Genomic DNA, 26,994 nt, shown 5'->3' on the forward strand with positions numbered 1-26,994 from the left:
CTGGATGCACTGCATCTGAGGGTGCTAAAGGAGTTGGAAGATGTGATTGCAGAGCCATTGGCCATTATCTTTGAAAACTCCTGGCAATTGGGGGAGGTCCCGGATGACTGGAAAAAGGCTATTGTAGTGCCCATCTTTAAAAAAGGGGAGGAGGAGGATCCGGGGAACTACAGACTAGTCAGCCTCACCTCAGTCCCTGGAAAAATCATGGAGCAGGTCCTCAAGGAATCATTTCTGAAGCACTTAGAGGAGAGGAAAGTGATCAGGAACAGTCAGCATGGATTCACCAAGGGCAAGTCATGCCTGACTAATCTAATTGCCTTCTATGATGAGATAACTGGCTCTGTGGATGAGGGGAAAGCAGTGGACGTGTTAGTCCTTGACTTTAGCAAAGCTTCTGATACGGTCTCCCACAGTATTCTTGCTGGCAAGTTAAAGAAGTATGAGATGGATGAATGGACTATAAGGTGGACAGAAAGCTGGCTAGATCGTTGGGCTCAACGGGTAGTGACCAATGGCTCCATGTCTAGTTGGCAGCCGGTATCAAGCGGAGTCCCCCAAGGGTCAGTCCTGGGGCCGGTTTTGTTCAATATCTTCATTAATGATCTGGAGGATGGCGTGGACTGCACCCTCAGCAAGTTTTCAGATGACACTACACTGGGAGGAATGGTAGATACTCTGGAGGGTAGGAATAGGATACAGAGGGACCTAGACAAATTAGAGGATTGGGCCAAAAGAAATCTGATGAGGTTCAACAAGGACAAGTGCAGAGTCCTGCACTTAGGACAGAAGAATCCCATGCACTGCTACAGACTAGGGACCGAATGGCTAGGCAGCAGTTCTGCAGAAAAGGACCTAGGGGTTACAGTGGATGAGAAGCTGGATAGGAGTCAACAGTCTGTCCTTGTTGCAAAGAAGGCTAATGGCATTTTGGGCTGTATAAGTAGGGGCATTGCTAGCAGATCAAGGGACATGATCATTCCCCTCTATTTGACATTGGTGAGGCCTCATCTGGAGTATTGTGTCCAGTTTTGGGCCCCACACTACAAGAAGGATGTGGAAAAATTAGAAAGAGTCCAGCGGAGGGCAACAAAAATGATTAGGGGGCTGGAGCACATGACTTATGAGGAGAGGCTTAGGGAACTGGGATTGTTTAGTGTGCAGAAGAGAAGAACGAGGGGGGATTTGATAGCTGCTTTCAACTACCTGAAAGGGGGTTCCAAAGAGGATGGATCTAGACTGTTCTCAGTGGTACCAGATGATAGAACAAGGAGTAATGGTCTCAAGTTGCAGTGGGGGAGGTTTAGGTTGGATATTAGGAAAAACTTTTTCATTAGGAGGGTGGTGAAGCACTGGAATGGGTTACCTAGGGAGGCGGTGGAATCTCCTTCCTTAGAGGTTTTTAAGGTCAGGTTTGACAAAGCCCTGGCTGGGATGATTTAGTTGGGGATTGGTCTTGCTTTGAGCAGGGGGTTGGACTAGATGACCTCTTGAGGTCCCTTCCAACGCTGATATTCTATGATTCTATGATATGATTCTATGATCAATGCATATGCGCCCACCTTAACAAGCCCTGACGCTGCTAAGGAATGGTTATATTCTGATCTCAACTCTCTCATCAAGTCAACACCACAAAGTGACAAACTAATCATCCTAGGAGATTTCAATGCAAGAGTAGGTAAAGAAATAATGACTGGCAAGGTGTCGTTGGGAAATATGGCATTGGAAAAATAAACGAAAATGGTCTCCTATTCCTAAGCAAGTGTGCAGAACATAGCCTGATAATTACAGATACCATCTTCAGACAGGCAGACAAATATGAAACTACATGGATGCACCCTAGATCCAAACAATGGCATCTAATAGATTACATCATTGTCCAACAATGTGACATAAGGGATGTCAGGATCACCAGAGCCACGCGTGGAGCAGAAGGTTGGACGGATCATAGAATGATTAGGTCAATATTGAATCTACACATTATACCCACATGCCTGAAACACCCCAAAACAATCAAGATGTCCCCTGATATTGTTAAACTAAACCATGCATCCTATTGAAACAAGCTACTAAGTCAGGGGCGGGCAAACCTTTTGGCCTCAGGGTCGCATCAGGTTTCAGAAATTGTATGGAGGGCCAGTTAGGGGAGGGGGGTCGTGGGCCGGCCCCCACCTCCTATCTGTCCCCCCTGGGACTCCTGCCCCATCCAACCCCCCCCGTTCCCTGACCCCCCCGCACCCCCTCCCCGGGACTCCTGCCCTATCCACACATCCCCACTCCCTGTTCCCTGACCGCTCCCGGACCCCTGCTGCCCCATTCAACCCCATCTCTCATTCCTGATGCCCCCCCCCGGGACTCCTGCCCCATCCAACCCCCCTTCTCCCTGTCCCCTGACTGCTCCCAGAACCCCTGCCCCTGACTGCCCCCTGCCGCACCATCCAACGCCCCCTCCTTCCTGACTGCCCCCCCCCCGGGACCCCTGCCCCATTCAATCCCCTATTCCCCCCCTGACCCCTATCCACACCCCCGCCCACTGACCACCACCCCAAACTCCCCTGCCCTCTATCCAACCCTGCCCCTGCTCCATGCCCTCTTACTGTGCTGCTTGGAGCACCGGTGGCTGGTGGCGCTACAGCCGTGCCACCTGGCTGGAGCCGGGCCATGCTGCCGCTGCCACCTTACAGCACAGAGCACTGGGTCAGGCCGGGTTCTGCAGCTGCGCTGTCCCAGGAGCTCACAGCCCCGCCACCCAGAGCATTGCGCCAGTGGCAGAGCGAGCGAGCTGAGGCTGTGGGAGTGGGGGACAGCAGGGGAGGGGCTGGGGGCGAACCTCCCGGGCCAGGAGCTCAGGGCCGGGCAGGATGGGCCGGATGTGGCCCGCAGGCCATAGTTTGCCCACGCCTGTACTAAGTGCACTAGAAACCAACTTTGGTGATAACCCTGTCTCATGGGAGGAATTCAGAGAGACAGTATAAAAAATTGCAACTTATATCCTTGGATGGAAGAAAAGGGCTCACCATGACTGGTTTGATGAAAATGATGAGGAAATCACAGTACTCTTGAAAGAAAAATATTATAGTCTTTCCAAATCTGGCAAAAAAAGATACCCAGTCCACCTCAAAGAGAGACAGATTTAAACACCTGCAAAGCAAGGCACAAAGGCAACTACTCTTGATACAAGATAAATGGTGGGAGAAGGTAGCAGAAGACACTCAAATGTATGCAGAAACAAATGAAATGAAGAAGTCCTCTGATTCCTTGAAGCTAGTCTATGGACTTTCAAAGGTGGGCTCACTCACAGGTTCACTCATGATGGCTGATGGCAGGACAGTCATCAAAGACAAACATGGCATGGAACAGAGATGGGTTGAAAATTTCAGCCAACTACTGAACAGACCCATCCTCAGTTGAAACAAGTGCTATTAATCAGATACTTCAAAAGCCTATTCAACACCATCTTGACTCACCACCCTCACTTGAAGAAATAGAAAAGGCAATCAGTTTGATGAGCTCAGGAAAGTCCTCGGGCAGAGATGGAAAACTGGCAGAAATATATCAATCTGCTGGTCCAAAGGTGGTAACAACACTGCAGAAGATCCTTACTGACATCTGGGACAACAAAGAAATGCCACAAGACTTCAAAGATGCTACAATTATTCCTTTATTTAAAAATAAAGGCAACAAAATGGTCTGTGATAACTACAGTGGAATATTTCTCCTATCTGTCGCTGGAAAAATCTTTGCTTGTGTCCTCCTGAACTGACTGATTTCATCTGTCTCAGAAGTCAATCTACTTGACACTCAGTGTGGATTCAGACCTGGTCATAGCACCTGTGACAGACCCAGACCAGTGGGGTACAGGAGTCTGGTAGAGGGCAAATATACTGGTCACTGGATGAGTAGTTTTCTGTTCCCTGAGTGACCAGAGCAGGGGCTGCACTAGAGTAATCAGGAACCTGTTAGAACCAGTTAAGGCAGGCAGGCTAATTAGGACACCTGGAGCCAATTAAGAAGAAGCTTCTAGAATCAATTAAGGCAGGCTAATCAGGGCACCTGGGTTTTAAAAAGGAGCTCACCCCAGTTTGTGGTGGGATTGTGAGGAGCTGGGAGCAAGAGGTGCAAGGAGCTGAGAGGGTGTGCTGCTGGAGCACAAGCGTTATCAGACACCAGGAGGAAGGTCCTGTGGTGAGAATAAGGAAGGTGTTTGGAGGAGGCCATGGGGAAGTAGCCCAGGGAGCTGTAGCTGTCATGCAGCTGTTACAGGAGGCACTATAGACAGCTGCAGTCCACAGGGCCCTGGGCTGGAACCTGGAGTAAAGAGCGGGCCCGGGTTCCCCCCAAACCTCCCAATTGACCTGGACTGTGGGTTCTGCCAGAGGGGAAGGTCTCTGGGCTGTTCCCCAACCCACATGGTGAATCTCTGAAGCAAGAAAATCCGCCAATAAGCGCAGGACCCACCAAGATAGAGGAGGAACTTTGTCACACACCATAGACATGATTTTCAGTATCAGGCAAATACAAGAAAAACGTAGTGAACAAAACATGAATCTGTTCAGTGTTTTCACTGATCTGACAAAAGCATTTGATACAGTCAATAGAGAAGAATTATGGATGATGCTCAACAAATTTGGATGCCCACCAAAACTGGTAAAGATCATTCGCTTATTTCATGAGGAGATGCAAGGTCAGGTACTTTTTAATGGATATCTCACTGACTCCTTTCCCATTTCAAATGGAGTCAAACAAGGCTCTGTCCTTGCTCCTGTATTGTTCAACCTCTTCTTCACCCAAGTTCTCAGCCATGTTACAAATGGGCTCAACAGAGACATATACATCAGATACAGACACAACAGCTCAGTCTTCAATCATCTTTGCGGATGATTGTGCCCTCCTAGAACACAGAGAGGGAGATCTCCAATGTATCATAAGTCACTTCGCTGAAGCACCAAAACTGTTTGGCCTCACAATCAGCCTGGAGAAAACTGTGGTGTTCCACCAATTATCTTCACTGCTTCATGCAATATTCCCTAGCATATCCATTAATGGAATCCAACTAAAGCAAGTTGACAGTTTTACCTATCTCGGCAACAACATCTCCAATGATGGCTCTCTTGACAAAGAGATCATGAATAGGATACAGAAAGCTTCTCATTTATTAGGAAAGCTACATAGCAAAGTCCTGAAATCGCACAACATAACCCTCTCAACAAAAACAAAACTTCATAATGCTTTAGTGCTCACATCTCTCCTCTACAGCTGTGAGACCAGGACACCATACAAATGGCATATCAAACAGCTAGAGGCCTTCCATATGAGGTCTCTGCGTGCCATTATGGGGATCCGCTGGCAGGACAAAATTACCAATCTGGAGGTTCCCCAACAGACAAATGCCATAAGCATCGAGGCCATGCTGATAAAAGCCCAACTACGCTGGGTTGGACACATTAGGATGTCTGAACATCGACTCCCCAGAAAAATTTTCTATGGAGAATTGGCACAAGGACATTGGAATTAAAGCTGCCTCAGAAAGCGCTACAAGGAACGCATCAAGAACAGCATACACTTTGGTGCATTAAAAAACCGGATGATCTTGAGAAGGCTGCGTTAAATAGATCAGCCTGGCAACACACAACACTCAGAGCTTTTCAAGCCTTTGAAGAGGACAGAAATAATCGATTGTTAGCTGCAAGGGAAATGCATCATACTACTGCTATAGCTACCAAGACGCTCACCAGTGACTTTGTTTGTCCAATATGCTCACGAGCATGCGTGTCATGCTTTGGACTTCAGAGTCACGCCAGAATCCACAAAAAGAGATAGCATGAAAATGTCATTGTTGAACCGATGGACTACACACACACACACACACACACACACACACACACACACACACACACACAAACAAGCTGCTACCTCTTCACCTTCCTATTCTTGTACATATAATTTTTCCATGTTTTTAATGCTCCTGTTCACCGCAGACCACTTTCTAGCACCATTTTCCTAGATACAAAGATAATATATCATTGCCTATCAAGGGTTAATATATATTACATATACAAACATTAAAAGAACATTATTAAGGTTGCAAAGTCAACCATTCAAAAGTTAGAAAATGGCAGAACTAAGGTTGTCTGTGCATATGCATTATGATACAGTCTTTATTTACATGATCAAGTACTATTTTTTTCACTGCAAGCACAGACTGGACATTGCTCACTTAATGAGCAACTAGTCAATATTTTGTTTTCTTCACATTGTTCAATGTACAGCCCTAAATCATATTTACTGCACACTATTTATACCTTGCTCTGAAGACAGAATTATTATAATTTCCTCCTGGCTTTCCTATGGTGCTCAGCACTATAGTATCTGAGTGCTATAAAAACACTATTTTATTTTCACAACACCCCTGTGAGATGAGAGGGTGCTATTATTATGCCCATTTTGCAAAGAGGAAGTTGAGGCACGGAGACATTAAAGTTAAAAGAATCCACTAAGTTTGGATGCCCAAATTGAGACACCTATAATCTGATTCTTCAGAGTATTTAGCATTATATAGGACTTTGTATATTCTAAGCACAGCTCCCATTGACTTCAGTTGCAGGTTTGAGTGATCAGCACTTCTGCAAATCAGATTAAACGAGGCACCCAGAAAATGAGGATCACACAATTAGTCACCATCTGTGAAAAGTTTGGTTTAAATGACAGTATCACAGAGGAATACCATGGCAGAGGCAGGGACAGAATCCAGTTGCCCAGAGCACCATTCAACTATCTCAACCACAAGACCATCCTTTCTCTTTCTGCAATCCTCTGCTCATTCAGTACACACTTTCCAACTGCTACAACACATGACGCATTGGTCCTACAGACAATAATCTCCTTCACTATACAATACTGATTCATCCTCAGACCTGGTCCATCCTGTGCACTATATCAGGCCTGTATCCTGTGGAAAAACTAGGATGTGATCATGTAATTAAAGAGTTCATCATAATGCATACACCCAAAGGAGCTGAATTAAGGTTGCACAGAGATTTCCTAACTTCTGCGTGCTTGACTTTGCAATCTTAAGAATGTTCTGTTAACATAGTTTTTTCTGTATAGTTTCCTAGTTTAAAAAAAAAAAAAAAGGAACTGAAAAAAAATTCCATTATGTGGCATCATATAGACACCTGCATGTGTCATCAGCAAGGTTGGAACCTTTGGATTCACTACACTGATCTCTGTCATTTTAACTAACAGAGTAACTGATAGCAGTAGTACGTTGCCATCCTCTACATGGATTAGCACTAGAGGGGCATGGGATACTTTGCCAGGGTGTTTCATAGATATTTGTTGACAACAGAGGAATGGTGAGACTCAGGAATCTTGGCCTCCATTCCAGGCTATGGAGGGGAGTATGATCAAGTGGGCATAGACTCTTCTGCCCATCTGCGCTAAGCGTGACTCCTTCTGCCCTGTCCCCTCCCCACCCCTGGCTCCTTGTTCCAATCCCAAGTCTCCACTCCTCAGGCTTCTCATCCCAGTTTCAGTCTCCTTGCCCACTAAGTCTTAGTCTCATCTCTCCAGAATCCCCATCTCATCTCCTCCCAAGTCCCAGTCTCCTTGCCCAGCCAATTTCAATTTCCCCCCTTCTGCTTCCTCACCTGATCTTTCTCCCTCCCCACACTCCCGTTCTTAATTCCCACTGACTTCTAGTCCTAATCTTCCTCTCCAGGATCCACATCCAATTTTGAGATTCGCATCCATCCCCAGGCCCCCTGAATCTTTGTCTCAGTCTATCCGCCTGGCTAACGCCAGTTCTTTCCCTGCACCTCAGTTCCTTATCAGAACTATCAGATCTATTTGCCCTCCCCGACCATGTCCTTCTCGAAACCCCAATGGTTCTCTGTCCTGGTCTCCTTACCCAGCCAGTACCCATTCTCTCCCAGGATTCTCATTTAATCTTAGTCTCCCCTTAAAATTTCCCTCCCAACTCCCAGTCCCAGTGTTCTTACCCACCCAGTCACAGTCCCTTTCAGCTCTCTGATGTAGTCTCCTTTCCCAACCAGCCCCAGTTTCCCCATATTCCCAGGGTCCTTGCCACATCAGTCCCAGTCTCCTCTTTCAACTCCCATTTGTCCTCTCCCCCTCTGCTATCTCCTAGTCCCAGTCTCCCTGTAAACTTCTTGTCCCAATCTACTGCTGCTCTGCGGGTCCAGCTTGTAGCACCTCTGCATGTGAATCAGACTGCTTCCTCTTCCATGCAGCCTGGGCCCAGTGGTGGGGGAAGGGGCACTGCCAGCACAGGAGACAGTACCCATGTTCTCAATTCAGGTCCCCAGACCAAGAATTGCCAGTAGCTGCCCAGAGCTGCCATTGCAGGGAAAGTTCTACTCAAGCTGGGCCTGGGGCATGTCCAGTGCAAATGGAATCTTTGGGGAATTTAGCTGCTAAAATTGAAGAAGTCTCTACTGAGAGTGTGTGAACCCAAGATTTTTCAAAGGTGTACAACTTGGCCAAATGTAGGCTGCTTTTCTTGGGGACAGTAAAATGCACATCCCTGACAAAATACTATTCCCTGCCAAATTTCAAAGCCCTGATTCAAAGTAGGGGGTGCTAGAAAAGGTCTCAACATTTTTTTAATATGGGCAAATCAACAATTTGCCTAGCTTTGTTCTGAGAAATGGCTGAACAATTTTGGCTGAAATTTTCCCAAGACTTTAGCGTGATGGAAATATGCAGTGTGGAAAATATCTGCCTAAACAGATACAATTTGGCCAAGTTGTTATATGTAAGTGAAAACAGGGTCTTAAATGTGAAATAACCTTAACAGGCAGTTCTACCAGCTGTGCCTATAATGAAGTGCCATACTACTTGCTCTTGGAGGCTCGAGGCTCTTTTTTCTAGGAGTAGCATAACTGCAGCACTATGTCACTGATACTGGTGGTAGTGATTGGACTTTAAGCTATATATGTAATTTTATGTACACCTCTACCCCGATATAAGGCGACCCGATATAACACGAATACTGATATAATGCGGTAAAGCAGTGCTCCGGGGGGGCGGGGCTGCGCACTCCGGCGGATCAAAGCAAGTTCGATATAACGCGGTTTCACCTATAATGCGGTAAGATTTTTTGGCTCCCGAGGACAGCGTTATATCGAGGTAGAGGTGTATTAATAATTCGTATATTCAGAAATACTGAGGCCAAACCTGAAAATTAATGCAGTGTATGTTAGAATATGTTATCACATATATTGAGCCTAATCTGCCATTACTAAATAAGGCAACTACAACTTCTTACAAGACAGTGCTAATATTGGTGAAATTCCGTGCTGGTCTATATCCTGGTAACAAATCCATCTGCCCTCCCCCTCCCTGACCAGGTACATAGCTAATGAAATACACTTGGAGATTTACACAGTACTGGTCTTCTGTTATCATACTCAATCAATAAGAACAATTTAGAGCAGTGGTAACCTCTTCATGCATACTTCTGTTGTCCCTAGGGATCAATAGACTCAGTATCACAGCTGGCTGGTGAGAAGTAACGAGACTATGATAACAAAAAGGCAAGCTTTCCAAATTTTTTCTCATATTGTACCAAAACCTCACACTTTTGTGTCTACCCCAATGGAAAAAAAAAAACTAGTTACACATACAACAACACTATATTTGATTTTACAGGACTCTGCCTCATACAAATTATAGCATCGTCTCTCTGACTTCTTGCTCCTCAACTCTAGCTTTCTTTGTGATACTATTTTTCCTTTTTTCAAAGCAACTGTACTAGACATGCGAGAGCTGAGCTCTCCTTTCTTGAAATAGAGTCACAGATATTTAGAAATGGCTCAAAGTTTTCTTGGATTTCTCCAGAATAGTACTGTCATTTTAAAAATTCTTGGTTTTTGTTTGTTTATGGTTGATGCTTAATCACTGTTAAAATTATGGGGACATGATCAGGTTTAAAAAAATCACATTTATTTAAAAACCCCACATTTATTACCAGTCTTACTAACAATACTGGAGATTATAAAATTATTTCAATTTCTTTTAATCCTTCCTGATATTTATCTTTTAACTGAGCAATGAAATCAGACCAATCACTTTCACATTTTGTTCAAGTCAGATTTTAGTTAGTGTCAATTTCCTCTCATGTACGGGTACTTTCCAAAGGTTTGAAGCTAAGATATATTTAGTTTTTGTTATGGTAAAATTTCTGAACAGTTTACTTGGGCTTAGTGCACAAAAATAGCTACAAACTGAAGTTCTACAAACAAGTGTATGTTAGAAGGCACTCTAGTTTATTACAGTATTCTGAAATCAACTACACAAATATGGGACCAGTTGAATCCAGATGATGGGATATTTATAGACAGTAGAGCACTAGCAGCATGCAACCTGTAAGGTGTCACTATTCATACTGGTAACTGAGGGGATACAGGAAGAGCCGTAAAACTTTACGGCAGGAACAAAATATATATGTATATATACACAGAATCACATACAAACACTCTCTTGCACTAATAACAATTACATTTTAGCCATCAATTAAAAAAGTGGACTGTATATGTATCTTACCTGGGTGGAAATGAGATGTCCAGTTCATACAATTTATCTTTAAAGACAGACAGCTCTTTGTCAAATTCTAAAAGCTATAAAAAATAAAATAGATTTAAACAACTTGTTTTCTTTATCAAACTGCAATCATTTAAATTTTTTTTGGTATTACTGTATGATTTAATGATCACATACTTTAGTAATATATCTTATTTGGAGCATACATCCTTACAGAAGAAATGCCAGTACTAGGTCAATGTAAAACACTTCAATATTCTGATGAAAAGGCACTCTATCAAAAAAAAAATGATCTCAGTGAAACAGGTAACTTTTGCTCTTTAAACAGAGCTACCTCATGCACATTTACTATTTCAAGATTAGTTTAGATTTTCAAATTTCATTAGCAATCTTTTCAGAGATAAAACTGATTAACACCTTTAAAAATGCCTAGCAAATTGATATACTAATCAAGCCACAAAATATGTCAGCAAAAGCACAATATAAGATATCTTTAACCCGGATAAGAGGGTAAAGCAAACACAAGGATGGGCAAATCATTCCTCCTAAACAAAGGAAAGCAATATTTTTGCATAGCTATTTTTGTGCAGTATAGGTTAGATGGCAGAAAGAGGTTTGTGTGCCAGAGGCACTACATAATATTTAACAGACACATTTATAAGCCTAGGTTTAATGTACTGTTTATATAAGTCCTTGCCAAATTTATTTTCCTTTAGACCACTGCAAAGAAAATAATATCTGTAGTCTTTTATTCAGAAACACAAACCTGTGAATAAAAGTCAATGATAATAGTCTGTGTTAAACCAATAACCATCCTGATGGACATAAACAACCTTATTTCAGAACCAGAGTTGGTGTTAAATCTGACATGCAAGTGAATTAGTGAGTAAAAAAAGCTCATAATCTGCACTGTTACTGACCATCGCTCTGAGTAAGTGCCACTTTCTATTTTGACAAGCTTGTCATTAAAATAGCACCCTTTATGATGGCTGTGTGTTTACCCACTGTTCACTAATAATTAATCATGTCCCATCTCACAGCTGTGCTGATACCATTGTATGAATGGCAGAGGTTCCGAAAGAAATTAGATTGTGTCCCTCTTTCCTCTCTGCCACCTCATAAATCATTCCTGAAATGTGCAATTAGCAGCTACTTGTTCACATTAATTATCTGTGTGAAAAGCAGCTACCTGAACCACCTGCATTGCTGATTAGCTACCTCCCTGTGGTCCACCTATTTTTCCTTCAATGTTGCCTAGAATCTGTTTATGTATCTATCTACATGTACACATGTGGACATGAAAGCATTAGTAACTCCATGTTTTTGTGTTTCTATTCACCAATTTGTACAATGGTATGTTGAGAAACATGTCACAACAAATGGCATTTTGAGACACTTTGTACAAGTTTTAATATTTGGACAAATCTCTAGACACAGTTATCCATTTTTATACATGATTTTTGGAAGAATGTTTACAAATGTGTGTGTGTGAATTTACAGTACATACATAAATATGGGGCCTAAACCTGTAAACTCTATGCATGTTAAATAACTTTTCTCATATGAGTAGTCTCATTGACTTCATGGGCCTAACTATGCAGGTAAAATTACTCAACATGCATGTTTGCAGGATCAAATCCTATATTGAAGTATGTACAGGTGTGTTATATCTATCTAATCTATCTATCTGTACAGTATATACACACCCACACACATTAACAGCTTTTGCTTGCTCCAAAATAGGCAGATCATCAGTGACACTAATTACTAAATTTGAATACAATTTAAAGAACCAAACCAACCAACCAACACCCCTCCCAAATGGTAACCAGAAAATCCCTTCTAAAAATGTATGTTTTACAGAATTTCATTCTCTACTTTTCTCCAATAAAATCATAATATAAGGAAAAAAACCATTGGGAAGAAAGAGCGTTACTATTGAAGTCTGAAGAATGAAAAGACTGAGTAAATGAACAATGCTGAGGATGTTAAATAACTGCATTGTTCTCTCATATTGATTCAACTTCAAATTCTAAACTTTATATATCCAGATTATTTTTGTTATGATATTTGGGAACTGACTGGAGGTCAAAGTCTAGAGGATTAAGTGGTTAGACACATAGGTAAGAGCTACTTCTCAGTAACATCTGAAGAGATCTCTGGTGTTTTTATGTACTGTGGGTGGTTGCTTGTTTAGTTATGTGCTATGTACTGCAGATGAGCTGCTGACATTGCTGTGATTCAGATGACTGATAGCAGGAACAAGAATGTATTGTACACTAGAGGCTCTATGCATCTCCCAAGTTTTAACAAGCAGTGATATGTCTTTAAAGTTAACAATAAAAGCAAAAACTAATGACAACGTGGTGGGATACAAATGAACAACTTAGTTGCTAAAATATTATTAAGAAATGTTTGGAGATTGCTTAGAACAGCTGGGGAAGACTCAACTGCAAAAGAAAACGCAGTTTAAAAGGCACATTTTTACTTCAATGAATTATTTCTGGATGCAGTAATAACTTTCTGCATTTGAATTATGTTAAACAAATTTATTCATTTAATGAAATTACTTATTTTTCTCTAGGTGCTTACTAGAGAAAGCCCACATTTCTTCTACTCTGTCTCCAATATCCACACCTTTATGCTCGAGCAGTGTCGCCCAATAGCAAATAGCTGCTTTGGATACTCCTGGTCTGTGGAAGAGGATGACAGTGTGTTCAATATATTCATGAATTTATTTTGGGAACTCTACTTGGGCTTCTCTGTTCTTTGTCAGGTTCCCACTGCAGACAAAGATGTGTGTAGTGTATATTTCAGATTTTGTAGTGTTTTTATTTTTAGCAAATTGTAACTGATTTTTTAGGAGTAAAACTGTTGTAAGTAGTGTTTTTCCTTGAATTATATAAAAGCCTGGTCCGTTTCCAAGTTCTTTGCTCCAAAGAGTAAGCTGCCAGTTAATGAAAGACTGTAGAGCTCAACAGACCCCAGACAAAACTTTAAACACTGCAAACCACTGTAATAGCTTAAATCCAACTCAGTAAGAGAAAGGGATGGATTTGGAGCAGGGCATCTTTTTGTTCTGTGTTTGTACTATGCCTAGAACAATGGGGTCCTGGCCCATGGCCTGGGGCTTCTAGGTTCTACTGTAATATAAATAATAATTATTAATAATAATAATTAAGGGCACAACCCTCTGAGTGCTGAGTGCCTTTAATGTCATTGGGAACAGGGCCCCTATTTTTAATTATTTATCTCTGTATTTTAAAAGGATGAACCAGTTATATTGCTATGCACAATGATTCTGAGGATGATCATAGTTGTTTTCATATTGTGCATTAAATGGTGTTGTGAATAATTTCACTGCAGTAATAGTAACCTTTGTTTAATATAGCTTAGTTCATCCTACATGTTTTGAAGATGACAAAGAAATTCAATTGAAAGCCTGAAAATCAATATATTGGCCCATTTAATTTACTCATTGTAATATCATCCTTGAGAACCAAGCCCTTTAGGTGTTATATGGAGTGCTGGGGTAATTTGAGCAATTACAACGGGGTTTCAAGTACACCACTACTCCGATATAATGCGACCCGATATAACACGAATTTGGATATAACGCGGTAAAGCAGTGCTCGGGGGGGTGGTGGTGGGGGGGCCTGCACACTCCGGTGGATCAAAGCAAGTTTGATATAACGCGGTTTCATCTATAACGCGTTAAGATTTTTTGGCTCCCGAGGACAGCGTTCTATCGAGGTAGAGGTGTATTATAGTTGGAAGCTGATGCAGGGACAGCATGACACAGGCAGACAGTTTCATAGGTAAGGTACATTATTCCAAACAAACTTGACCTTAAATACTTTATACAAACGGTTGAAAGATACAGGGCAAATTCTCTACTGGTATAACTCCACTGATAGCAAAGGAATTACATAACAGAATATTTGGCCTACAAAGTCTAGTATGACTATTTAATCACAAGGTTTCTATAAGCTGGATGGTATAAACCATTCATGATAGATAATTTGCCTGTATTTCCCTAGCCTCATGTCCACTCACACATATACAAATGGACCTCAGTGAATATATACAGTATGCATATGTGTGCACACAGTAGATACACTGATGTATAAGTGTGAGATACAGCTCAGATTGTAGCACATGTTTTTTTGAACTGATAGATTTATTTATGTGAGTTTGCAGTTTGGAGTTGCTGTACTTCCATTTAGCTTTCTTCTTGAGTCAAAATTCTGAGGTCCTGAATCAGTTTTTACATAATCCTTACTCAGGCAAACTCCCACTGACATATACAGTGAGGAAATGAGTTAAAATTTAAGGACTGCAGAATTTGGGCCTTTATAATAAATCATTATTTTTGATGGGCCTTTTTGCAAGCACATAGGAGCTTCAATTACATGTTACATAAACATGATGTAACTAATAAATCTGCGCCAGTTTTTCACAATACTCATTTGCTTCCTTGTTGTAGCCACATTTCTTACCCTTTGTCTATTTGTGTCTTTAGACTGGAAACCCTACAGAATAGGGATGGTCTCCTTTTTGTATCTGTACCATGCCCAGCACAATGTGCAATCCTGATTGGGCCCTTCAGGTGTTACCATAATACAAATATTTACTGCTATTGCTAACATGGTGGACCACTTCATTTAAAAATGAAATACAGCCACTTATAAAGTAGAACATGGCAGATGTATAACAACATCAGAAACACTATATTATACTAATTGAGATTTTTTCAAAGAAATGATAGTCATTTTATATAAGATGGATATTATTATCAGAGTTAGAATTTGGCCAGGACACTAAAGAGAAGATCCCTAGTTTTGCAAACATTGCCGTGGGATTTTTACTGACCATGGTGTTCAGGTACTTGGGTTTAAGTCTTACTCAAAAAATGGTACAATCAAGATAAAGTCCTCAATCATCCCACACTGGGACAATGGTTAGAATGTGATTTAGAGGAAAGAACTATCTACTGGCTTTTCCCTTCAGGTTTTCAATCAAAGGATGTATCTATACTACGAGTTAGGGGTGTGATTCCCAGCTCATGTGGGCATACTTATGCTAGCTCTCATCTGAGCTAACACGTTAAAAATACTAATGTAGCTGTGACAGCATGGGCAGCGGTGATATGGGTTAGCCATTAAGAGTGTGCACCCATGGAGTTCAGGTGGGTTTGTACTTGGTGCAGCTAGCCCATACTGATGCTGTCACTGCCTGTGCTTCCATGGCTACACTACTATTTTTAATATGCTAGCTCAGAGGACAGCATGAGTACATCTATGTGAACTGGGAATTACACCCGTAGTTCATAGTGTAGATGTAGTCTACAAATGGCCACAGCCTGACCTTGCTTAGTTAGTGAAATCTGACAAGTTCGCAATCCAGTGCTAATTATATAACATTTGTCATGAAATATCTGGATGCGTACCATATTAGCCTCAACGATGACTAATTTAACCAACCATATGATTTTCATTTCATTATTATTATTATCTGTATTATTGCAGTGCTTAGGAGCCCCAGTTATGGACCAGGAGTTCATTGTGCTAGGCGTTGTGCAAATACAGAACAAGATGATCCCTGCCCCTTAAAGAGTTTACACTCTAAGTATTGGGCCTTGTCTACACTAGAGGCACAGCTGCACCAGTGTAGCTGTGCCACTGTAGTGTAGTTACTTACTACAGCAGCAGAACGGGTTCTACTGTCACTATAATACATAGTAAATCCATCTCTCCTAGAGGTGGTAGCTAGGTTGTCAGAAGAATTCTTTCATTGACCTAGCATTGTCTACATCAGGATTTAGGATGGCTTAATTACATCGCATAGGGCGTGAAATTTTTCACCGCTCTGAGCGATGTAGTTAAGTCAACCTAACTCTGTAGTGTACAACAGCCCCAAGACAAGAGACACCAGAGTGGTACAGACAGATGGAGGGGGGAGTACAAGGAAACAATGAGACAATATTAATCAGCATGAACTTGTGACTAATCTTTTTTAAATATCATGATCAATACCACCATAAAAGCTTTATTCACATTGTAATAACTTATTTGTAAAAAAAAATAATTGGCTTAAAGCAAATTATTTCTGGTTACTGGGTATAATGAAGCCTCTTCGAACTTAAGAACAGCTGGACATATTTCAACAGTGGAAAAAAAAGGGGGGGGGCGCGAAGGAGAGGGACAAAATTTGCCCCTATAACATTTATAATTCAATAAGGTTATTGATAACAAGTGCACTTCTAAAGCATCATGGAACATCCAATGGGTGCTTCATTTCAACCACTTACACATGCAAATGTTCAACGTACCCAAACAATTACTGGGCCCACCACTGATCTCCATACAAAACTTGCAGTAACTTCACTCAGAATTCTGCGTATAGAATGATGGCAGGGTTGAGTTCCCACAGTTTATTATAGTGGCACTGTTGCAGCTCTGAGTGTTGCCACTATAAACTACAGTTTCCATGGGTTTACCAGAGGGCTGTTAAAAGTGACTGTGTTAAAGCTTGGCATACTTGTTCAGAGTCCTGGAGAGAGGTGGGTTTTCTCTGCCCCCTCCTTTATAGCCTTTTCAAGTGGAACCAGTGTGGATCAGTCCCACGGTGGTTGCAGAATCTGGGGAATGTGCACAGGAGTTGTATGCAGCAGAGACCCACTCAGGTGCTCCCATGTACTACTGGGCAGCAGAGATATAGAGTTGGGCTAGGCTGGTGAATCCGTTGCTATGCAAATCCACTTGCTATTCCCTCTTATGGGGATGCAGTAGGAGAGTGTGGAGGGGTTGCAATTAGCTCTTTCAGTCCTGAAGCTGGTGTGCTGGCTGAAGAACAGCTCCCCTACAGCGGTTCAGGCTGTGCACTGGGACCAGGATTTTGGGCTAAGAGAGTATTTACATGGAATATTAAATTCAGAAATTATTTCACTTGAACATTTAAAATGACCAAAGAATTTTAACACAGCTTAGCTAGTTAAAGAAACCATGTCAATTTTGCTGGCTTAGGCTTAAGAGTAAAAAGGTACTGTGAAAAAGGTCAATGTCCACAGGGACACTGCTATGAGCTGCCTTGGCTAAAATCACAGAAGTATGAACCCTTTATAACAGGGCAACTTAATTCAGTCATTGGAGTAGAACAACGGCAATTACTCATCAAGACCTACAGACCAAAGTCAGAGCATTGTTAGATCAGAAGGTGATATTAGCAGCATTTATCAAATCCATCTGCAGCAACCACCAGAGAATTCACAGCTGTGAAAGGGAAATGAAGTTTCAGACCAAAAAAATTAAAAAAGGAGATGAGCACACAGAAACGACCTTAGAAAATTAAAATATGTGAAATCTGGCCATTGTAACTCATGTAAAGTGCACACGCTTTAAAAGACTTGTGGAAAATATAAGCTTTACAATCAAGAGGGAAATATTTGGGGAGTGATTCTGCAGTCCTTTCTCAAACCAAACTGCCAATGACTTCAAAGAAAGACTTGGGGAAATAGTGGTCTGTGACTCGGGTATAAAACTCTCAAACACAGATTTGTTTAATCTGTTTACAGCAGGTGTTTCTCTAACTAGGAGTCAGTAAGATTGTCTGTTACTCTACATTTTGAATCTTCTTTAAATTTCTTCCTCTTAAAAGAGAAAATATCACAAAACGGTAGCCAGCACTCAAGTGTGACAACATTTTTACAGGAAAAGGCTCTGTAACTTATCTTGTAATGTTACTATTACATGTAAATGTTTATTAGCCACACTTTTTGTATATTACTATTGCAGTGGTAATACTATAGTTCAGGCTAAGCTGGGCCATTTCATAAAGGCCAAAATCAGACTTGAGCCCAAATCATCAACTTTCATCAAAATGCCATGGCAAGAGGATCATTAAGACGTCATCAAGTCTAACTCCCTGCGCTGTGGCAAGACCAAGTAAACTTAGACCATCCCTGACAGGTGTTTGTCAAACAGGTTTTTAAAAATCTCCAATGATGAGGATTCCACAACATCCCTTGGAAGCCTATTCCCTTAAATAATCGTATAGTTAGAAAGTTGTTCCTAATATTTAACCAAAATCTCCTTTGCTGCAGATTAAGCCTATTACTTCTTGTCCTACTTTCAGTGGACACGGAGAACAATTGATCAGCATTGTCTTTATAACAGCCCTTAACATATTTGAAGACTATTACAAGGTCCCCCATCAGTTTTCTTTTCTCAAGACTAAACATGGCCAGTTTCTAACATTTCCTCTTAGGTCAGGTTTTCAAAATCTTTTATCATTTTTATTGCTCTCCTCTGGACTGCCTCCAGTTTATCCACATCTTTACTAAAGTGTGGCACCCAGAATTGGGCACAGTACTCCAGTAGAGGCCTCACCAGTGCCGAGCAGTACGGGACAGTTATCTCCCATGGCTTACATATGACTCCTGTTAATACATCCCAGAATGTTATTAGCCTTTTTTGCAACTGCATCACATTGATGACACATACTCAATTTGTATCCATTATAACCCTCATATCCTTTCAGCAGTACTACCACCTAGCCAGTTACTCTCATTTTGTAGTTGTGCATTTGATTTTTCCTTCCTAAGTGTAGTACTTTGCACTTGTCTTTATTGAATGTCATCTTGTTGATTTCAGACCAATTCTCTAAATTTGTCGAAGTCATTTTGAATTCTAATCCTGTCCTCCAAAGTGCATGCAACCTTGCCAAGCCTGGTGCCATCAGCAATTTTTTTTAAGCATACTCTCCATTCCATTATCCATATCATTAATGAAATTACTCAATAGTTTCAGACCCAGGACTGAGGCCTGCAGGACCTCTCTAGATATGCGCTCCCAGTTTGACAGCGAACCATTGATACTTACACTTTGAGTACTGTCTTTCAGCCAGTTATGACCCCACCTAATAATTATTTCATCTAGACCATATTTCCCTAGTTTGCTCATGAGAATGTTGTGGAATTGTGTCAAAAGCCTTACTAAAATCAAGATGCATCATGTCTACTGCTTCCACCCGCCCGCTCCCTCCCGCCCATGCACTAGGCCAGTAACCCTGTAAAAGAAGGAAATTAGGTTGTTGTGGCATGATTTGTTCTTGACAAATCCATGCTGGCTATTCCTTATCACCCTATTTTCCTCTAGGTGTTTATAAACTGATTATTTAATAATCTGTTACAGTATCATTCCAGGAATTGAAGTTAGGCCAACTAGTCTGTAATTCTCCAGGTCTTCTTTGTCTCCCCTTTTAAAGATAAGTTCTATGTATGCCCTGCTCTGGTCCTTTGGGACCTCACTTCTACTCCATGAGTTTACCTGTAGGAAAAGGGTTTTGAGGGGAACTGCCACTTATGGAGTGTTCCTAGGGTTATGCCATGGGAGGGTTGTGTGTGCAGGAGGCCAGGGTCATCTGCATGGCAGCTCCATGTGTCTGCACTGGCTCTGGAGCTCTCTCCCTGGCGCCTCTGGAAGTTCCCCCAATGTGAAAAGGGCGAGGGAAGTGTGACAGTAACCTTAGGGTGTATTAACTGTCTGCAAGCTTCTCTGCTGTTGTCCTGTCTCTCTTATCAAGCTTGTCTCTCTTATCAATAGAAGTTGGCCCAATAAAAGATATTATCTCACCTACCTTGTCTCTCTAATATCCTGGAACTGACACAGCTACAACTACACTACATACATAGATTTTTAGAGTAATTTCTATAGAGCTCTATTGGTTGCATCCTTTTAAAATTCTATAATACTCTTCCATAAGGATCTTGGCACCATTTCTCCTTATCTATTTCCCCACATTCCCCCTCCTCAGATGCACATCCCTGCCCTCCCCTGAGAGTGCTTTGTAAGGTCCAGCCTGAGGTTGGAATAAATGGTGCCACAGAGGTGGATGACACCTCTCTGTATGAGATGGGAGACTACATACAGCACAGTGCAGAGGAATGTGCTTACAGCTCAGCAATATGGTCCTAGTTCAGGAAAGCACCTCTATTCAGGGAAACACTGAAGTATGTACTTAACTCCAAATGTGCGCTCAAGTGTTTTCCTGATTCAGGGCCTATGAGCAACCTCTATCCCTGCTGTTGGACTCCTGAGCTATCTCAGGACCTATAGGTAAATCTGTGGTAGAGATCATCCTCGAATCAAGGGATCGCCAATGATGATGTTGATCCCTGCTGTGAACTGAGCACTGATGAGTGTGGGGGAAAGTGGGCAGGACATGGGGTTAGAACCGTTAGCGTCAGGGTGTGGCCACAGTATAAGTATGAGGACCATTTGATGAATGCAAATTACGTATGTTGCGGGATTTTCAGTTATTCTTAATGTCAGCCATGAGTAATGGTTTATTCAAGTGTGCTTAAGAGCTACTGCACAAGAAATTGAGAGCAGGGGCAGCATGAGGGCCAGCCACTGACAGAAATGCTTCGGAAAGATTCACATGATACATTAACCCTCCCTAGCAGCCATTCAGTACCTCATGATGTATACTAGACACTGTTTTTCCTGGTCCTCCAGCCAGTACACACACTTCTCTATTGGATTGTAGGTAACACGCACTATGCCCAGCAATGTACTGCTAGCTCAAAACGGCTGTTAATACCCTGATTTACATCAGATAGGATCCACTCCTCATTTTATTTTGGGATATGTTCAGAAGAAAGTGCTTCATTTCAGAACTTGAATTTTGGCACGGCCTTTAGGTAGTTCCCAAGAAGGAACTTTAAATTCTCCCTTCCCAGATCTCTGAGTTCAGGGTTAAACAAAAAATAGTCCAAGGTATTCTAAAATGCATCCTGGCCACTTGCATCTTTTAAACTGAGGCACAAAACACAAAGACTACAGGACCCATCATTCAATGTTCCATCTTCATTTCAGCAGAGCCACTACAAAGGGGTCAGTATTATCTGCTCCACTGTATACAAACTAGGTGAGAGTTCAGGTTTTTGGGCCAAGTTTGAATGTCCCTATTCTAACTCCTAAAGAAGTCTACTCAAAAGTGTATATCCCTTACTCTAGGTAGCTGCTGTTGAATAAAAAATTATTACACTAATATTGCAATCTTTCCAAATCAGGCTCAGAGTCAAAATGAACATTTTTGTGCTTAGCTTGATCTTAATAAGGTCCTCATCCTGTAACTGACTCTATAGATCCCTGTGCCTACATGGAGCCCCTTGATTTCAAGGATCTGATCCTGTAAAACCTTACTTCCATGAATAGCTCTTACAAGGCTATCTGCTAGAACAGACACTTAGATTATTTATATTGTTAACACTTGTGATGGCAATTCAATTGCACTGTATTTATACATACACACTATATCCTATTATATATGCATACACCAAATACAAGTCGGAAGAGAAATTAACTTTTAGAAAAAACATTATAAGTAGGATATTCCTAATTAAAGTTTGATAGATTTACTGTACATGTCTATTAATTTTTAAAAGTCTCTGGTAATAAAATACAACATGAATTTAGGAAATTAGCACTGTGGAATGTCCTGTGCTGTACATGTGGATTTGGGGATTGCAATTTGATACAGGCATAAAAATGTAGGAATTATATACATTACTTACGGGAATCTAAAAAAAAATACACAGTAGCTGAACAAAGACTTTGGTCCAGATTCTGCAGTCTTTAGTCAGGCAACTTTCTCATTGTTGTTAATGAGAATTTTATCTAAGGACTACAGTATTGGGCTTTCGGGGTAATTGGGTATACACAAATGTGCTACAGAATACAGTGTTATCTTATATGCAGTTCAGTTTAAAAAAATTACCTGGACATCAAAATATGTCAGTTGGATTAAATTGACTATGTGCCAGAGTTCAGACTTCAGATATGGACACAAGGATTTCCACCATTTGACTATATTAATCCGAGGACAGATGGAATGCTTTAGAACAGTATTCGACACTGCTGCATGTACACATGGACTGGTTTTGATTCTTACATGTAGTAGAGAGAAAAGCACAGTGGAGCGAAGAATCATTAGGCACTATTGGTAATTTTGTGACTGTGAAGTGTTCAGGGCAATTATACAAGAGAATAATCAACGAATGTGGAACACCAGTCTTGTACTGATGTGACACCCTGGTATATTGTAGAAAGAGACATATTTTAATTGTATAACCCAGCTTCCCAAACATTTACTGACTTGACATTTGTTAGTGGAACGTATTGGTCAGATCATTAGATTTCCTCCCTGCATTGTCCCCATTTTGGACTTTTAGAACCCACCCCACTGCACACTGACTGAGTATTGCATTGAGCTAACAAAAATCCAAGCAGGTGAATAGTGTTTTCAAGTGAAGGAGGGCTGCATTATGTCATTTTCTCATTTATATTATGTGAAAAACAGTCACCTCAGAGTACAGCTTTAAATTAAGAAGACTGCTATGACAGATTCAGGTGTATAGGTTCCCCTCTCCCCCAGTCCTTGGTAACTGTGATCCTGAGCAATCAATTTCCTTTCTCTATCTTAATTTGCCCCTTATACATCATATTCAAGATTTTATCTGGACAGGGGCTAGGTGGCTCAGTGGATAAACCTCTGCCTTTTCACCTCTGGGATCATGGTTCAAGTCAAATCCTGATGAAATGCGTTTGATCGTCCTAATCTAGTTCTTAGTGGACAGCATTCCCATTATCTTTAAAAGGGTCAGAGCCAAGGCCATTGGGAAGAGTGCATTGTGCTATATCTTGTCTGTTGATTAATACATTTTCAGTGATGCCAGTTCCTTAACTTCATGAGCACACATATTCACACAAAAAAGCTGAATAAAGGTCCCTAGTGGATTAAACTTCTCTCTCTTTCCCTCTCACACTCACAAATCCTTTTAGGTTTCCCTGGAAATATTTAAAAAAATCAGCAATTGCTGATCATTTTGAAAAGATTAATACCTGCATTAAGAAAAAAAATCTCAAATTAATTAGCTCAATAATTACTTTAAATCCTTGTTTGACATATGGAGAACACAATCATGAGAATTTATAACTAGAACCATTTTTATAACACATTCTAGTTCTCTCCTCTTATGTACGTTAGTTAATCTAAAAAGACTTTTGGATCGAAGGGATTAAGCCCCAAGAAAGATATCTTTTGTTGTATACAAGACAGGAGGCCAGATAGCTAGATGAAGTACTTGTTATAGGAATTTATTCTCCATTCTCTGGAAACTGTTATTTGGGATCTGCTGGAAGAAGTGGGTATTTGACAGTCGATGTGAACAAAACAAAACAAAAACAACACAGCCATAGCCTTCATTTTGTCTTATCCCATCAAAAAGGTACAGTAAGAAGAAATATATAAACATTTCCCTTTCATGGTGTCTGATGGCCAAAGGTTATTGGGCTTTTCCTTGACCTAGAAAAGGGAGTCAGCAGATCTGCTGCCACAGACTGCTGCATGAAATATGTGAAAGCATTTAAAAAGTGGCAGGGCAGAAATAATGTTACGTCACCTGGAAATCCTAAAATCAGCTGGGGCCTGTTTTGGACCCAAACACAAATGCTGGGAAGAACAATTCCGTATGAATCATTCAACTGGCCTAGGATCACCAGACTGCATTGCACTCTGGTCCTATCCCTACCTGCCCCTAGCGTGCCCCTGATGTATCTGTGATGCAGGAAGTAGACAGTGTAAAGGCAGCCAAGGATTCCCCCAAGCTGCAGAGGTTTTCAGCTGTCTGCCTACGGCAGCCTTAAATCTCCTTTGTGCCTCTGGATGACTTATCTCTAGGAAGGATTGAGTCCTAGGTCCCAAAAGAACAGAGTAGACAGAGGAAGAAGCACAGACAGTCTTTTCATGAAGATGCAGCAAGAAAGGAGGACAAATGTTATACCCATATAGTCATAACACAGTTTCTACAAGCAGTACACGAGATAGCTCAACGACATCAACAAAAGCCTGCTCTGCTCCCATTGAAGTCAATGGCCAAACTATCCTCTAGCTGCAGTGGAAGCAGGATCCGCCTCAAAGCTGTTAGGATAATGAGTTGATTGAAAACTCCTATAGTGCAGTAATGGTCAAATTCATGAGGACAAAATATGATTTTCCTGCTGATATAGTTCATGAATATAGTTTATGTGAGATATATGAATATATGAACCATTTTTCATTTTTGAGAGTGGTTAAAGATTATAAAATATTTTTAACGATTTAATCATTCTCCTACAGTCATTAATAGTTTTTACATTCCTGCTATATATTTATTTAATTGGCTACTGAACTGACAGCATTTAATTAATGGTTCCTTTGCACAAATCAATAACAATTATGATTTTTTCTGGTTACATAATTAATTATCCTTGAATTGTTTTTCTTTCCAACGTTTTTCAAGTTAACAGGAAATTCTTGAACATGAGCTATCTTGTAGCAAATAATTAGTTATATCCTGAATTAGTTAGTACAAATTATTTTAAGTAGTTTGAAAATATATGGGAAAAGTGTGGATTTATTTAAAAAACTCTGAATTGTGACATTCACCCGAAGATATGATAATATGATATTGTTTATGCCTATCATTGTAAAACTGGCAAATCCAAATGTACAGCTAAGGTGGCTGACTTTTCCACACATAATAGTGCAATGCCAGGAATGTTGGACCTGATTGTAGATCCTGCTCCAGTGGTGCAGAGAGGTCATGAAACTGGCTTAATGAGCCAGCTGAGGAATTCCCTCACAGTGTAAGCCCTCTGCTCTTTGGGTGCATTGGGAGCATAACCAGAAACGGAGAGTGGCCGGAACACCACAGAACTCTAACAATCCTCAGCTAGTGTAGTGTCCCCTGGGAGGCACTTACTTGCTGGCACAAGTTAGAATAGCCCTGAGGCGTCTCAGACTTGTCCTTGGAGCTGAACTGGTCCCAGGCCAGCCTCTGGATCAGGAGGACATACAGGTATTGTACAGGAGAACTTGGCTGGACCTGAGGATCAGTGTTTCTAAGCTCTTCTATCTCAAAGATACTACTTTTAGATGCCCACTTAAACTCACTATGTTTGGGAATTAATGCGACAATCAGAGCCAAGTTCAGCCTCATGTGACTCATGCATTCCATCCTTCCCATTACTTTCTTTGTAACACTCACCACTGTAGCACATAGGCACTGTAGCTCCATTGTAGTCAATGGAGTTATACCAGAGTTGAACTGGGTCCTTGAAGTACATTACAACGCTAAGGTAGATTTCACTTGATGTTCTATGATAATATTGCATTAGTTAGAGATTTGACATGAATTTTCTCTTTTCTATCTTACTACATACCTTATTAAAGTTGCTATCTGCACTGATCTTTTTAAAACAGAATGATATAGAGGGGTCTTCACTTACTCATTGTACATGCCATTTTGTGGAGGAAACAGGAACAGTTGCTGAAGTTTGGAAAATATTAGACCTGAAATATTTCAGACTGGAAGCGACAGTATTTCTGCTGAACTGATAATTTGTATCTGTTTTAGATTTTTCATAAACATGATAACCATTTCTACATCTATCTTAAGAATTCTTTTTGTTGATTAAAGTGTAAAAAAGACGGAATAACTGTGTATGGACAATGATAAAGTAGGCTGTTTATAATAAATATTTGTCATGTCTTGTCACATCTGCACAAATTCCACTGTTACTGAAGAGACACCACACTGATAAAAAAGAGCTCAGAAAATCAATGGATCTTGAGCTAAAGCAGTTGCTAAACACACAGAAAACATCTTTATCCAACAGCCATAGTGCTGTGAAAATTCCCAAGCCTTGCATCGGTATAGCTAAGGAAAATTTAATCTTCCCAAATACTCATCAGGGCACTCCATCCTGCAGACCTGACAGCCCCACTTATAATTAATTATACAATTTCGATGGGAATATCGACTAAACAAAGCTATAAATCATAGAAAAAGTCAATAGGCATGGACACATTCAATCATGTCCCGACCAATGATTACTACTCTTAAAATACAATAATTATTTTCAGGAGCCAGCTTGAATTAAATTTCTGTCAGGCTGGTACAAGACCGCTGGTTGATGAAGGATGCGATGGATTTTTTTGGTTGAATTCGGTATAGGAACATTTATCCTTTTAGATAGGTAGTTTGTTTTTAGTGATCATGGTGCTGCGTGTTTAACTAGACCATGAAGATTAGATTATCTCCAATGGCTCATTATATCGTTTATCTTTTTCCTTCCATGCTTGATCTGGAAGATTTCCTGCTTCTTGGTGTGTGAACGAAATGGCAGCTGATTTTGAAATGTAATATGTTAAAGTATCATGTCTGCATATGAGTTTGCATACAAGTATGTGTGTATGGGCATGTGGTTCATGTATGGGAAATCGTCCAAACTGTCATTTGAAATGCCACTGGTATATTATGAATTGCAATAAAGAGGAGTGACTTTTTTCAGCAGATAAAGCTGTACTGAAAGAAGAATAAAATTA

The 26,994-nt window shown here is 40.9% G+C and overlaps 1 protein-coding gene across 9 annotated transcripts in view; it reads right to left on the reverse strand.

The window, feature by feature from the left end:
• Positions 1-26,994, reverse strand: part of INPP5A (inositol polyphosphate-5-phosphatase A) — a 435,774-nt gene that overhangs the window by 29,001 nt on the left and 379,779 nt on the right. For all 9 annotated transcript variants that reach the window (XM_005305326.5, XM_065552136.1, XM_005305323.5 and 6 more), the window contains one exon: positions 10,567-10,640. In XM_005305326.5, coding sequence (XP_005305383.1) covers positions 10,567-10,640 — 74 coding nt within the window. The remainder of the gene's footprint in view (positions 1-10,566; positions 10,641-26,994) is intronic.

This window comes from Chrysemys picta, chromosome 7 (genome assembly GCF_011386835.1).
Source record: "Chrysemys picta bellii isolate R12L10 chromosome 7, ASM1138683v2, whole genome shotgun sequence".
NCBI classification, from domain to species: domain Eukaryota; kingdom Metazoa; phylum Chordata; order Testudines; family Emydidae; genus Chrysemys; species Chrysemys picta.